This window comes from Periplaneta americana, chromosome 13 (assembly GCF_040183065.1).
Source record: "Periplaneta americana isolate PAMFEO1 chromosome 13, P.americana_PAMFEO1_priV1, whole genome shotgun sequence".
NCBI classification, from domain to species: Eukaryota; Metazoa; Arthropoda; class Insecta; order Blattodea; family Blattidae; genus Periplaneta; species Periplaneta americana.
Window position 1 is genome coordinate 59,643,731 of NC_091129.1, and position 16,162 is coordinate 59,659,892.

A 16,162-nucleotide genomic window follows, 5' to 3' on the forward strand; every position below is an offset into this window, starting at 1 on the left:
GGGGAAGAGAGAGAGCACTATGCAATATGTACTTGCGGGTCCACTCACAGTTTGTCAAACCTGCTAACAAAAGCATTAAAACGTTGACTAGTTGCCTGCAATGCTAGCATAATGGAACCTTCTTAGCCGACAGTCGAGGCAAAAATGAAGAATCCGTTATTGTGGTAATACTGGAGAGTGGTTCTTCTATTGGTCACAATGCCCACACACACACACCCTCTCAGATATTTATGTGGTGATTGGTGACTGAATGACGAGGAGCGAGTGAGAGAGAAGAAAGAAAGAGAGAGATTCCAGAAGTTGGCGTGTTTTATGGGGTTTCACTTGAAGTTGTCAAACTATAGCTGGGGCGATGTAAGTTATGATCGGTAAAATCAGCATTTTGTAGAGCATAACTTTTCTTCTTAGACTGAGAACAGGAGATTTGAATAGAGAGTAAAGATGAGATATTCTAAGAGAGCTCTTAGTTGTTACAGATTTTATGTGCTTGTGCCATAACAATTTGTTATCAAGAGTAATACCAAGATATTTTACATAGTCACTATATTGAATTTCTTGATTACGTATTTTTATTTTATCACGAGGTCTTTTTAAACACTTGGATAAAATTATTGACTGACATTTTTCTGGATTTAAAGAAATACGCCATTCTTTAAGCAATTCTTCTAATAGAAGTACGTGATTTTGAACCTCAGAGACAGCATATTGAGGACTGAATTTAACACTATATGTAACTGTGTTATGAGCATATAGAAGTGTTTTAGTTTTGAGAGTAGTTGGAATGTCTGAAGTGTAGAGACAGTACAATATATTGTCCGCGAAACTTATCTGGGCAGCTAAAAGAGAGGGGCACGGGGAGCAGAGAAGTAGCTTCTAGCGGTAGCGAGGCAGGAGAGGGAAGGACATTCTATGAGACAGGTAAAATACATTTGCTTGCTTACTGCTAAAGATATCTAGGCAAGAATAAAGAAGTATATACAATATTTGTGGACCTAGAAAAGGCGTTTCACAGAGTGGATTGAAATAAACTGATGGGAGATCCTAAAGAAAATTGGCGTGGGTTGGAAACAGAGGAGGCTTGTTCAGAAACAAGTCAGTCAGGATATGAGAAGAAATGTCAGAAGGAAGTGAAATAGAGAGTACAAGGATGTCCTTTATCACTTACCCTGTTCAACATCTACTTGGAGAATTTAGTGAAGACCTGTTTTCAGAACATGGGAGGAGTGATAGTAGGACGAGGAAGAATGAATTGTATAAGATTTGCTGATAATATGGCATTGTTAGCATTAGTAGAAGAGGAGACGATACTAAAGGATATGCTACTGGAGCTAAATGACAGCTGTGAGCAGTATGGAATGAAGATAAATGCCAACAATCTTAATGTTATGTTTTATTTAACGACGCTCGCAACTGCCGAGGTTATATCAGCTGGTGTGCCGGAATTTTGTCCCGCAGGAGTTCTTTTACATGCCAGTAAATCTACTGACATGAGCCTATCGCATTTAAGCACACTTAAATGCCATCGACCTGGCCCGGGATCGAACTCGCGACCTCGGGCATAGAAGGCCAGTGCTATACCAACCCCGCCAACTAGGCCGACTAAATGCCACCAAGACGAACATCATGGTCATAGGAAGAAAAATAAAGAAGGTAAACTTGCGAATTTTAAATGAAGCAGTAGAGCAAGTGGACAGCTTGAGATACTTGGGAAGTGTACTATAAGCAGTAACATGAGCTGCTGCCGGGAAATCAAAAGGGGAATAGCAATGACAAAGAAAGCTTTTAATAGAAAAGAAGCATCTTCTGAGGAACTCTGAAAAAAGAACTAAGAAAGAGACTAGGGAAGTGCTTTGTGTGGAGTGTAGCATTTTATGGGGCCAGAAACATGGTCGTTACGACGAAGTGACGGGAAACGAGTAGAAGCATTTGAAATGTGGATATGGATAAGGATGGTGTGTGAAGCGAACAGAGTAAAAAACGAAGCTGTGTTGGAAAGAGTGGATGAAGAAAGAATGATGCTGAAACTGACCACTATGAATGGGTGTACACAGACGAAGAAGAATGCGATTTATTTATATTTTTGTGGATCCATACACCTTCACCTACCATATCCAGTGGAATGCACTGAAAATAAATACCGAACGATGTTTTTGTAACTGTATGTACAACTGCAGCATCGACGGTCAGGTAGCTAGCAGTTGGCTACGGGGCAGCGAGAAAACACTAAGGGACCCAGCTGCCTAGATAAGTTGCGTGAACAGTAGGACCAAGTACAGAGGCTTGTGGAACTCCAGCTTCTGCTATATAAGTGGAAGATGCTTGGCCATCTATGAGGACTTGATAAGATTTCTTCTTTCTTCTCTTGTACTTTATTATAAGATCTCTTTCCTAAGTAGCTATACTAAAAGCCAGGTTATGAACCGACGAAACAGGAAGTAGTTGGATGGGCGAGAGGAAAGTGCGGATTAGAGGGGTAGCCTGTGCAGTGATGACATGTTGAGTGTGGGGGATGGAGGGGAGAACGAGAACGGAGCTTTTCATTGGACCTCGCGTGAAAATGTCGTCTGCTATCGAAAATCTGGCAACGGAATCACGGAGACAGTGTAGCCAGTTCATTTGCAGTACCACGTGCATTACGAGTCCCATTTCGTACCAGCGTCATTAGCTCGTGCTTTCTTAAAAACAGTAATTTTAATTACTAATATTGTAGATAGTGTTATCGAGAACTATATACAGTAGTTATTTTAAACATATCGGTGACAAACGCTGAACACGCTTTGAATCTCGCCCCACTATGTGGCAACAGAGGTCAGAAAGAGACCAACAGAACGTTGCTTCCGGTTTAGTCGGTTCATAACCTGGCTTTTAGTATAGCTATTATAGCAGCCAGGTTATGAACCGACTAAACCGGAAGCAACGTTCTGTTGGTCTCTTTCTGAGCTCTGTTGCCACATAGTGGCGCGAGATTCAAAGCGTGTTCAGCGTTTGTCACCGATATGTTTAAAATAACTACTGTCTATAGTTCTCGATAACACTATCCACAATATTAGTAATTAAAATTACTGTTTTTAAGAAAGCACGAGCTAATGACGCTGGTACGAAATGCGACTCGTAATGCACGTGGTACTGCAAATGAACTGGCTACACTGTCTCCGTGATTCCGTTGCCAGATTTTCGTTAGCAGACGACATTTTCACGCGAGGTCCAATGAAAAGCTCCGTTCTCGTTCTCCCCTCCATCCCCCACACTCAACATGTCATCACTGCACAGGCTACCCCTCTAACCCGCACTTTCCTCTCGCCCATCCAACTACTTCCTGTTTCGTCGGTTCATAACCTGTCTTTTAGTATAGAAGGGCCATCAGATTGTTCAGCGCTGAGATTCGGAAATGCTCATATAGATGGCAGATGGCTCTGTAAATACCCCTAAAGAAATGCTTAAAAGAATAATACCGGTAAACTTCATGTGGGGAATATTTAAGATCAGAGATTTAAATTGCAAGTAGTAGTGCAATTTCTAAGTTGGTAATAATAGTAATTGGGAGGCTTTATGATTATGAATGTATATAAGGAAAATGCGAAGCGTAAATGTGATTCATGGCAATGCACTATGCTTTCAACTTCTGAATATAACGATATATAAATTCTTATGTTGCGTAGCATTTAGACAATTTACGGTTTGAATTGCTTTATTGCATTACATACTGTAGAATGTTGGTTTTGTAGAGATTCCACCACTGTTAAACAACGTAACTTCGATAGTGGGCGTGGCGTGTTTTTATGTTACAGATGTTTGGTATTGCATAGTGGCGCAAGAATAGCGTAATTGATTTGTAATATTAATGAATGCTGTATGACACATAAAGCGATTTGGACTTCCCCAACATTGAAATCGTAATAGATAGTAGAATATAACGAAAATAACAGCAAAATGAAATATCTGTCAAAAACAACGTCTGTAACCTAAGTTTTATAGCAAGGTAACTTAATTATTTGCATAGTCTATGTGCAAATAAATTGTCATCAGGATAATCATTTTGTTTATTTGTGTATCTCATTAGTTCTGTTTCAGAATTAGTGTTGTGAAGCCAAGTTCAAATAATGGCACGTTTTGTACCAGGATCTGCCTCAGACCCAACTTCAGAAGTGGAGTTATCTATATTCTGCAGGTACAGTAGTTGGTTTCTATTGCTTTCTCATTTTATTTCAGGGAACCGACAATAATAGACAGTAGGAGGTAAGGGCTTATAGGAAAAAAAAATATAGATGACTAAATATACGTACGGTATTGAACATTCTGAATATCGAGCTGGGATCTGGCTAGAAAATTTCCATGAGAATTTTAATATTCTAGGATGCCGGTAATTATATTTAATTATGTAGCATGTTGTAAAGTCTCAAATTATCTCATTGAAATGTTTGACCTTTGAGGAATGTAGTTACTCCTATAGTTATCCGGCATGGAGTGTTCTGAATGCCATGCCTAATGTAGTACACATACTGTTCAAATATGGTAATCTTCGCCTAGCGTACACTGCTGGTGATTTGTATCATCAGCGATCTTGGTTCTAGGGCGATTCCTTTTAGGTCGATTCACAATCATAAACAGGCCGTCGGATGTACAGTTACCCTTAAAAAGAATGAGACGATTCTTGGTCGTCGGAAGTTAAAGTTCTACAGCGCGGTTCACTCGATATCGACGTAACGATACATAACATGAGAAATAGTACAAGAATTGTTACAAGGACCACAACAAGGACAAGGACCAGAATAAGGATCACGAAGAAGACTGCCATTTAAGGCCAGGATTTCACAACATAGCTCGAGTCACAAAATATCATTGCTTCACTGTACCGAATGGCAAATGCCTGCTAAGGGATCTACATTCTGGACTGCTGCTGTCACTGTCTTGTCTCGGCAGCTCATATAGTAGCGTGTTGGTTCCGCTGTACAACCAAAATGTCTCGTGTTCGATCCCAGGTAAAACTTTTTTTTTTATTGAGGTGTAATTAATTTCTTCAGAGTTCCTCGACTATCTAATTTGTCGAAAAATATGAATAATTTATGCCCAATTTCTGGGTCTTACAAGTGGGCTGAACCTCGTCAAAAAATAATAAATATTACTTGGAAGTTAAAAGTATTCTTCCTCAAACAAAAATCATTCGAAACAAAAAGAGACCTGTTAACTTAAAATCTTGTCCACATACCATCAGCTTCTATTACAGCTCTAAGTCAGTCCGGCATGGATGTCACGAGATTGTGGAATAAGTTCTAATCCCCGGCGAGATCTTCCCAGGTGTCAACAACTTGATCCCACAATTCGTCTCGATTTCGATGGCGTCGGTGGGCATAGGTGACTATCCTTCTCTTTTTCAATTATGAAAGAGGGAAATAGAATACATTTGAATAGAAAAGTATAAAATTCAGATAATGCAATTAAAGCTATTCGGAATATTATTAAAGTTGAACTTGAGGATATCCTAAGAAAGAAAATATTTTTTCATTAAAACCAGTGATTATAATGTAGAGGATCCCAAATCTATTGAAAATTCTTTTAACGTCTTATAGTAGGCTATATAGTACAGAAATATTATTGACAACTTAAACATTCAAGATTTTGCAAAAGATACTGCAATTAGTTACTTAACAGATGCATTTAATAATTAGTATTAATATATGTAATCAGTCAATAACTGCAACAGTCCTTTTTCATTCAATCATAATATGAATAAAGTTAAAAGCACATTAAATTAAACACTATTGCAAACACGTAGATAAAATAGTTAAAATCAACTGAAGGGGTGAGAATAAAATAATCCAAAGTCACACTTTTAACAAAAATTGTTTTTGTGCGAGTGCATTTATTACACATTTGGGAAAGCTACTAATAAAATATTGTAATAATTACTCAACAAATGACATAGCCTAAGGACTCTAAACCTTTGTAAAAGTTTGTCTGTGTGGCTTAGGAATATTTTTTAGTTTCATTTTAATTGTTAGTTTTTAATATATATGCATTTACATTGTATATGTGTGTATATAAATGCATTCATTAGATTAACGTTTATAATATTATAACTTGTAATTTTGTATTGTCTGTGATCATTAACACTTAATCTGAGGACTTTGTAAAACTCTACTTCAACGTTACTTAGTTATTTCAACGTTATTTAGACAAAAAAAAAACCGTTGATGTAGACTAAGAATCGAACTCGCTCTCTTCTACACAACACGCGGAAGTCTTAGCATCTGAGCTATTGAAACGACGCGAAAGCTTTCCTTTCTGTGCGGAGTATTGATCTAGTCATGAAGGTCCATTGTCGATTTAACTACACGATTTATGTATATATTTATCTTTTATTTACGTAATATTATCATATTTTTGCAGTTTTTGAAGTGAATTCTGGAACGATGCTAGTAACAAACCAAATAGCCTGAATTTAAGTAACTCAATATTCGTTATCTTGTGTATCAGTGCTCTGGTCTCTGATCATGCGCAGTGTTTTATATCTGAGACTTAGGAATATTCAATCGTCTCATTATTTTCCAGGGAAACTGTACCTAATTAGAAACTGGGACAATTCCGAAACTTAGACCTAGAGTAGACATGAAATAGGATAGCTTAAGTGCAACCACTCTATAAGTGTCTAACATGTCATCCCCATTCACTGGAACGCCTTTTACATGTTTTAAGTAAATACTAATTTCCTTAGGCTTTATAACAATACCTACTGAATATTTGATCACAGGAGTTTAAACTGTATAGATCACATTTTTTTTTGCCTTGGGACCTCTTAGCTGGCCTAGGATAATAGTAGTAGAACTTTTAATATTAGCCTACAGAGAATGTAAGCAACCATTGTAAGCATTGAACTTTTTATTTAGCTATTGAATATGTAATAGCACATTATTTATGTAGTATTGATTATCTTTGATTAGAACCGTGTTTCATTTAATATTTTTTCGAAGTTCTTCCTAATGTTAACAAGCTATGATTTTACATTGAACTTCACAATCCATGTTGACATTATAGTGACACTGGTATATTGCTGCTGTTGTGGTCATAGTTCGATCATAAGTCCATTGAATATTCACAAGGAAGAAGATATGCTTTTAGGAGTGTGTGTTTGGCATTTACGTGCATGATTATTCTAATAAAATTAATCATAAGTGTTAATAGCACCATCATGTGTTTATGAATATAATATGAGAGAGAGAGGGAGAGGGATTGGGAATGAGAGAGGGAGGGTGGGATGTATAAATACATGTGTGTGTGGTCATGACTAAGGATTATTACATTTTTAAATTAAATTTGATATCTATATTATATTTTGTGTGTATTACTACTTCAATATTAAATTTGTTGGTTATTTGAAAATCTAGTACGACAATCATTCAATAGTACTGATCACCATTTACGAGAAGAGACCTTTGAGTGGATGTTTACTAAAGGGCAAGAGGAGGAAAATAGTATACATTCAAAGTGAATGGAAACCATACACTTGTACATTATAGCTGGTACACATCTCACGTTATATCTTGAGCGATAGTGACTGGAAGTAGGAGTAGCTGCTGCGCATGTATTACACTGATTTATACACTTCAGCTACAACACATCAGTTCCCTACGTGACTTTATGTCAAGAAAGTTGTATTGCATTATTTGTAATACTTACGGCTTTTAAGGTATCCGGACGTTCATTGCCGCCCTCACACAAGTCTGCCATTGATCTCTATCTTGTGCAAGATTAATCCAGTCTCTATCATCTTATCTCAACTCCTTCAAATCCATTTTAATATTATCCTCCCATCTACGTCTCGAATCGTCCTCGGTAGCGCAGTTGGTATAGCGCTGACCTTTTATGGTCGAGGTTGCGGGTTCGATCTTGGCCGAGGTTGATGGCATTTAATTGTCTTTAAATGCGACAGGCTCATGTCAGTAGATTTACTGGCATGTAAAAGAACTGTGGAACAAAATTCCGGCACACCGCTGATGCTGATATAACCTCTGCAGTTGCGAGCGTTGTTAAATAAACCATAATTTAATTTTTTCTACATCTCGGCCTTCCAAAAGGTCTTTTTCCCTCCAGCCTCCCAAGTAACACTACATGCATTTCTGGATTTGCTCATACATGCTACATGCCCTGCCCATGTCAAACGTCTAGATTTAATGTTACTAATTATGTCAGGTGAAGAATACAGTGTGTGCAGTTCTGCGTTGTGTAACTTTCTCCATTCTCCTGTAACTTAATCCCTTTTAGCACAATATAATTTCCTAAGAACCTTATTCTCAAACACCCTTAATCTCTTTTCCTCTCTCAAAGTGAGAGTCCAAGTTTCACAACCATACCAGAACAACCGGTAATATAACTGTTTTATAAATTCTAACTTTCAGATTTTTTGACAGCAGACTAGATGACAGAAGCTTCTCAACCGAATAATAACAGGCATTTCCCATATTTATTCTGCGTTTAATTTATATTTGTTACTATTGCTCCAGGATACTTGAATTTTTCCACCTCTTCGAAGATAATACTTCATTTTCTTATTTTGGTTCTAATGCCCACTGTTGTCATTCAGTGCTCAAGATATGCCATGAGATAGTCATTCAGTCAATTGCTAGCTCCTAACAATTACAAATCAATATTTAATAACGTTTACTTTTTTAAGTGTTGAATTATTAGTTTACAATTATGTAGTTAAATTATTATTAGTTTACAATTTCTGTCACTGTTTAATGTTTCTTTCTTTGAGGGGCGAATATTTTATGATGACGATAGCAAGCTGTACTTGACATCTGAAGCAGGCAAAAGCATATGCTCATGCACGTCAGGAGTGGAGGAAGAGGTCGTATAGCTCACATGGACCATTTTTTGTTCTACATGCAGTATATAAGTTTTTTTTTTTCTTCCAGAAATCTCCTGGACTGCGATGTATTTTCCAAATCTGATCCTATGTGTGTTGTATATCTCAAGAATTTTCAGATGTTGGACTGGCAGGAGATTGCTCGTACCGAGACCATACACAATACACTTAATCCTAACTTCGCCAAAAAGGTAATAATATGATAGGTAGATGTTAGCAGTTTTAAAATCTTTATCCTTGTTTCATGAAAATACACAGAGAACAAAACAGCACAAAAACTCTTTTGAAACAAAAGTTCTGCATAAATGTACTGAGTTTGTGGGGTTTAGATAGTTTTAAAGAGAAAACTTCCTGTTGTATTTCATACTTACTATCATCAAAACATGATGAAAATGAAAACTAATTGCGATAATGGCAGTAGGGGAGTCATCATTTTTAAGGCTAGGACTATTTGGGTCCTTCAAAAAAATTATAAAATAGAAAAATTACTTTATTTAATGTCTTCATTTTGGTAGTATTTATGGCTTATTGATAATGTCAGTTATAGCTTACCAAATATCAATTACTAAAAAAAAAAAAAAAAAAAAAAAAACACTAACCAACTGCTGACATTTTTTTTGTGTACTGTGGTGATGTGTCCCCTGTAATACATCTGTTCCAAAGGTTTTAGTGTCAGTCAGTGTTGTAAAACCTGACACTTTGAGAGTGGAAAGTGACTCATGGGATGACATTTTATGACATCTTATGACATGTTGAATACATCTTTTCATAGTCAGAAAACCTCCTTTATTTAACAATGCTCTCTCTCCGAGTTGGTGGTTTATTGATGATGAGTATGTTTTTATGAAGTTACCCATATTTTTTTGCCAGCCAGCGTATATTTTTTAAATTTTGATGACTGTGATTTGTAGGTACATCTATTGTATAGATTTGAAGAGCAACAGCACCTGAAGTTCGAAGTTTATGATGTGGACACTTGTGATCCAAGACTGGAAAAGCAGGACTTCTTGGGCCGCTGTGAAACAACTCTAGGACAGGTATTATTTATAATTTTTCACTCTTTATTTTCATTTTTCTCGTTTTGTTTTCAAACATAGTTATAAACTCTCCATAATTCATAGAATTCTGTTGAAAGTAATAAAGAACTAAGAAATTAAATGTAAAGACAATTTTTGTTCTTGAATTTGGCTTAAATTTACATTAAAGTGCAGAAATTATTGACATTTTGTTAGTTTGTGATAAGCAATTTGCTTTTTTTTTTTTTTTTCCAATGTATAAAATGGGCTTATTTCCGTGAGTTATTGTTCGGTTTCTGTTGTTGTGTTGTCTACTGTTTGGCCCTTGGCAGTGAAGTCATTAGCGCTCTTGCCCTTCAGTATTTTTCTATTATGGATCCAGCAGGTAATGCATTACAGGTTTGAAGATGGTCTTCAATTATTTGTTCTTTTTGATCGCATAGAAGGCGGTTTAGATTATTGTAAATTCCTATTTTTCTCATCACATCATAGATGTAACCGTTCTTTAAGTGTGCACCATTTTTTTTATGGTGGTTACATTACCCACTCACTCAAGCCGCAACTGTCGGACAATGAGTCCATCGGACCTAATCGTGAGGAGCCTTTTGATCCACCAACTATTCCACCAATCGCCACTTGTGGTCATCTTTTAACACCGTGACAGGCCAGTATTAACCCTTAGAAGTCGGAAGACTTATGTCACTATTGCATGGAAATTCCTAACTCTTAACCAGAGGTTCGTATATCTACATTATCGGGTAAATTCGTGTTGGGTTCGTTAGCCAAGCGGTTTAAGGCGCACAAGATATGTCCGGCCAACATATCATGCCTAAGATCGCAGGTTCATGTCCCAGCCACTTCAGTCAATTGAACCTATGGTAAACGATGGGGAAGGCCCATGTAAAGCAATTGGTGTAATGGTACGCAAGGAAGCTGATGGGGTTTCAGTTAACTGCAGTTGAAATGATTTTGCTTCTTTTTAAGAAAAAAGAAATTACAAAAAAAATTTTGTTTATTGTTTCAATCAAGTGCAATGTCCTTAATATCATGTAAAATTAAAGAATATCAACGTATTTTATATATAACATACAATTTATAACATATTATATCATGTCATGACCATAATACTAGCTGGTCACTATAATGGACACATGGCTCCTAAAGGTTAATTGGTAAAATGGCATTTCTTCTATTTCTGTTGTGGTTATGCCATCAATGTTCGGTCCCCAAAGCCTTGTTTGTAAAAGTAGGTTGCACCACGAGCAGGTTGAGGATGAGATTTGGATAGGATAGGTTATGAAATATACCTCACTATCCCTTGCAACCCTTGTTCGGTTTCTTTTATGGTATATTACTGCATTCTGATTTCGTCTGGAAGCTCCAAGAGGTATTTTTATGAGAATATGGTTTTGTCTTTGAGTTTAGGAGAGTTGCGAGCTGAGTTCTGTAGGTATATAATTGGATCATAATGTTTGGTGTAATCCTTAAACATAAGTACACTGTACAGCCCAGATGGTAGGCACTTATGGTGCTTAAAAAGGCAGTTAAATAATAGAAAATAGGCACTATGAAATAAAAAAAGCATAAATAAAATATCGAATAATTTATATTTCACTAGTGTATTATATTGAAATGATTAGCCTAAAAATGTCCCGTTTAAGGCAAAGGCCTCCTCCTATAGAGGGAGAGCTGTATTTGTCTCATGCAGTGAGCTACTGCGCATAAGAGAATTTTTACATGCTTGGTATTGTTTACTTGGTTCACATTCTGCACTGTTTGATATTGTTCGCTTGTTTCTGTCGCACTGGTTTTAGTCGCTGGTCATTTGTCTTCTTAGGTTTTTCCAGTCTTCCCTATTTTTTGCTCTGCTTGACTAATGGCTTCCTACACGTTCACTGAAGAGGTCGGCCCATCTTCTTAGTCTTCCGCGTGATCTCTTGCCAATGCGGGGATCCCATAGTGTGACTTTCTGCGTCCATCTTCCGTCTCTAAGTATTGCAACATGGCCTCCCCACTTCCATTTGGTGTTGGTGGCTTGCAGTGTTGGATCTTTAATTGCTGACATCTTTTGTAGCACTTCGTTTGGAACTCTGTCCCTCAGTGATAAGCCTAGTATCCTTCTCAGCCTCTTCCTTTGGCATATTTGGAGACTGTTACGAAGTTTGGCCATGTCTGACACCCATATAACAGTACAGGAGTTACACAAGTCTCCAATATTTCTATTCTGAGTTTCTTGCTGAGTGTTCTCTCCAGTACGATGAACTTGAGAGTCCAGAATGCCTTCCACGCGAGAGAAATCCTTTGTTTTATTTCCTTCTCTGTCTTCTGGTGAAAGGAGACTAGCTGTCCTTGGTATATGTGTTCAGATACGTATTGTAGTTCTGCACCATCAATTATTATGGGTGACTCCGGCCCGTTTGACATTACTTGTGTCTTGGTCATATTCATCAGGAGGCCTGCTGATCTAGCATATTATATTATCAAGCTTTTATTAGTTGCACATTACAAGGGCCTTTTCTAGTAACTTTCATTGGAAATGAATACATTTACATTATTTTTCTATTGTCATGATTAATTTTTACTTAACAATAAAAATTTTAATCAGTTATTAATTCTTCATTCTGAACGTCAGTTAAATATGTGTTGTGTCCTGCCTTGATATCATCTTAATCATGATCCTTTCCCAGTCTAGGCTTCTGGCCTTAGTCATTTATTCAGTCATCCCACATTTCTCTTTCCTTTGAGTTGATATTGTAGGAACTGTTTGGGTATCCTGTCATTATCCATCCTTTTAAAAACTAGTCAACTGTGTATCCAAAATTTAGTTGTTACAGGATCTGTAAAATTGTCGACAATTAATGACAGAGTGTGCACTGCTTTTTGTTTCACCCTCATTCATTTTCGGTTGTGTACTTTTGTACAGCATGAAGCTGTGGTGCAATAGATAACGTGTCAGACCTCAGGCCAAAAAGATAGTACGCTCGAGTCCCTCTGTGGTAATTTTTCTTTATTCCGTTACCTCTTATTTTATTGGTGAGATCTCTGAATTCTTTCTTTTTCGAATCACTGAAATATGTATTGTTGTATTTAATAAAATTATTATGCTTTCGGCAAGAATGTACTGTACACTAATAGCCATTGGTTCAGTACAGTTCACTTGAGATCAAGTTAGTCACATTGGACTCCTATAAACTTAGATAATTGTTAGAAATGCGCTGGCCTTTGTTTGCAGAGGTGACGAATCCATGACCTTTGTGTTTTCATTTTCATGCACGTTTGTCCCATTTTAATATTTAAGTTGTATGAAATTCGTAACTTGTTCAGAGTAATGGATATGCATTTCTTAAACTACATTCTTTCTCCATCTTTCTAAACAATTATTGTCATTATTACGTAGTACATTACAACAAAATAATTAGAGCTTGCTTTTTAATGTTACAACACAAGTTTAAAGTTACATACCTTAATTAAAAAAAAACACCTGCTGAAGTTTGAATGTTCAACCTCATCCTCTGACAGAAACTATCTATAGTGTTTACCAATTATGTCACAGAGACATAGCAATATTGAATCAGATACATTTCCAAATGTATCACTATGCCATGTGCAGGTTCAATCAGTGGCGTACTGGTCCAAAAAATATTTCCTACTATTACATGCAAGTTTGAACCCAAAGTGGCCTAGTTCCCTATCCTAAAATACTTTCTTAGGACCCCTCTACAAGCTCTTCAATTTCTTCGGTTGATTTCTGAAATACCCAGTATATTTATTTGTTACAGGTTGTGTCAGGAGGAAAGCTAACAATACCATTGACGGGAATGCCTTGTAATAAAGGTGAATTGACAGTTATGGCTGAGGAGATGGCTGTGACAAGAGATGAGGTGGTTTTGCAGTTTAGTGGACGTCATCTGGATCGTAAAGACTGGTTTGGCAGGTAAACATTTTATACTTATGAAGTCTAGAGGTTAATGGAGTCTTCAGAGAGCAGCAACAGAAGAATAGGCCGATGAGATACTTGACGGGATTTTGTCTTCCAAGAAAGTTTAACTGAAGGGACAATGAGAGTGGTGACACAGTTTATATTTAACATATGTTATTGTTAGCACTACAAAAGCTGGGTAGATTCAGTGAATACATGTTTTGTTTGAACTATCATGTATGCACAAGTTATTAGGTACCTTAAGATTCAAGAATAATGAAAGGATGGTGGTGAGATTAAACTGTTGAGTATTTGGGTTAGCTCCAGTTAAAAAAACATTTATTTAACAATAATTTCAGTTCCCTATAAAAATGGAACAAACAGTGAATTACATGTGAATATTGATTTTTTTTTTTATTTTTTCTAGATCAGATCCTTTTCTTGAACTCTACAAAGTTGGTGAAGATGGAGAGTACTGTGTTGTGCATAGGACAGAAGTGATAAAATGGACGTTAAATCCAAACTGGAAACCTTTTACTATACCAGTGCGATCGTTATGTGGTGGAGATATGGATCGATCTATCAAAGTGCTGTGTTATGACTGGAACCGCAGTGGCAACCATAGTTTGATAGGAGAGTGTTTCATGACTCTGAAAGATCTGAGCCAAGGTCCTGGACCACAGAATGTGTATGCTTGTTTACATCCACAGAAACAGGTACCTTATGTTGATGTCTTTCATTTTTGCGTTAGTCATTCTCAATGTTGTGATTTTCTAGCGTGCCTTTGGCCGCAAGTATCATAGGATCAAACCATGAGATCTTTGGATTCTCTGGAGGAAAGTTAAGCTGTAGGTCCCATATTACACCAAGTCTGTGGCATACCAAAGAATTTTAGACACTCAACTAACTAAAGCCATAAGCATAAGTTTTTACATGTAATATTATGACTTCATCACCTAGCTTTTGGTGGTGCCTTCAGTACCAGAAAAGCAGTAACTTTGTGAAAATTCCATAGCAATATTAGGCATTGCAGGTACTTTGAGATTCTTGGTGTGACATATATTCTGTAATTGGTTAATAACTGGATACCTACACGCTACAGCAAACCTCATGCATATGATGAGAACCAATAGGAGAGAGGGAGGGAGAGGGAGGGGGAGGGGGAGAGTAAATCTGACCATGATTACTCCAGAGGGACGATTAGGGCCTCTTCATAACTCACATCAGTCTTGTTCTTATTGTCTTCACCAGTTATCATTGACCACACTGCGTTCGTCATTTATTATAATTCATCATGGCCTAAATATATGAACAAAGAAGAACAATACTATAGAATTTCTCGTATCTGGCAACTGTGGGACAAAGCCAGTGCTAGATAACTAATTTTGCCAGATAATTTGAAAATACACTTATAGGTTATGTAAAGATACACTGTACTCCACAAACTTTTTTCCATGTTGAAATTTAGTAATTTTCATATAGATATTCAAAATAAGGTTTTGAAATACGTACAATGTTTATTTTTAGTACTGAATACGGTAATGTACATTAATCAGTTCATAATTATTGTAATACATAATAGCGTAAAAATACTAAAAGTTTTCGTAACCTGATGACAATTTTAAATGGCGGTCATATGAGTCATGTGACGTGAAGAGCAGTGTAGTCAAAATCACAAATATGAAGACGAAGTAATGTTCGATGATTTGAACGTAAGAATATTTCGCTTGTGTTTTGCGGAATCCATTGTGCAACAGCAGTGCTTAGCGTTAATAGCCATGATACTATCTATCACTTGAATGAAATTTATAAAGGTTTCACAGAAAAGACCACGTTACCTGTAATGATAGATTTTGAAGCCGCATTTGGTAATTATCCTCACAGATCCATTTGATTACAATCTATGAAACTTAGAATCAAAGGCAGAATGCTAAGATTTCTACATTCATTTCTTAATAAAAGAACAATTCAAACCTCAGTAAATAATCATTTATCTTTATCCAAAAAAATTACAGGTGGTATACCTCAAGGTTCTGTTTTAAACCCAAATTTATTTAATATGTTACATGACTTACCTGATGTTGTTCCACCTGAGATAAAAATAAATATCTATGCAGATGATGTTACAATATGGACTACGAACATTGATCCAAATGAAACATTAAAAGTTATACTAACAGCTGTAAATGATATCAGTAATTGGGCATCCAATTGGAATCTATGTACAATCAGAAGCTGAATATACTGTCTTCACAAGAAGATATAGCTTAAAAAACTGTAAACCTCACATTTAATTGAATAATCAAGAAATTCAGTACAATCCAACTCCTAAGAACCTAGGATTAATTTTTTATGGAAAACACA

General features: G+C 36.5%; 1 protein-coding gene across 1 annotated transcript in view; it reads left to right on the forward strand.

The window, feature by feature from the left end:
• Window positions 1-3,499: 3,499 nt before the first annotated feature.
• LOC138711997 (copine-8-like) overlaps window positions 3,500-16,162 on the forward strand; it is an 82,639-nt gene continuing 69,976 nt past the window's right edge. Inside the window, exons 1-6 of the mRNA XM_069843345.1 lie at window positions 3,500-3,979; window positions 4,061-4,168; window positions 8,913-9,054; window positions 9,775-9,900; window positions 13,659-13,813; window positions 14,226-14,514. Coding sequence (XP_069699446.1) covers window positions 4,101-4,168; window positions 8,913-9,054; window positions 9,775-9,900; window positions 13,659-13,813; window positions 14,226-14,514 — 780 coding nt within the window. The 5' untranslated portion in view covers window positions 3,500-3,979; window positions 4,061-4,100. The remainder of the gene's footprint in view (window positions 3,980-4,060; window positions 4,169-8,912; window positions 9,055-9,774; window positions 9,901-13,658; window positions 13,814-14,225; window positions 14,515-16,162) is intronic.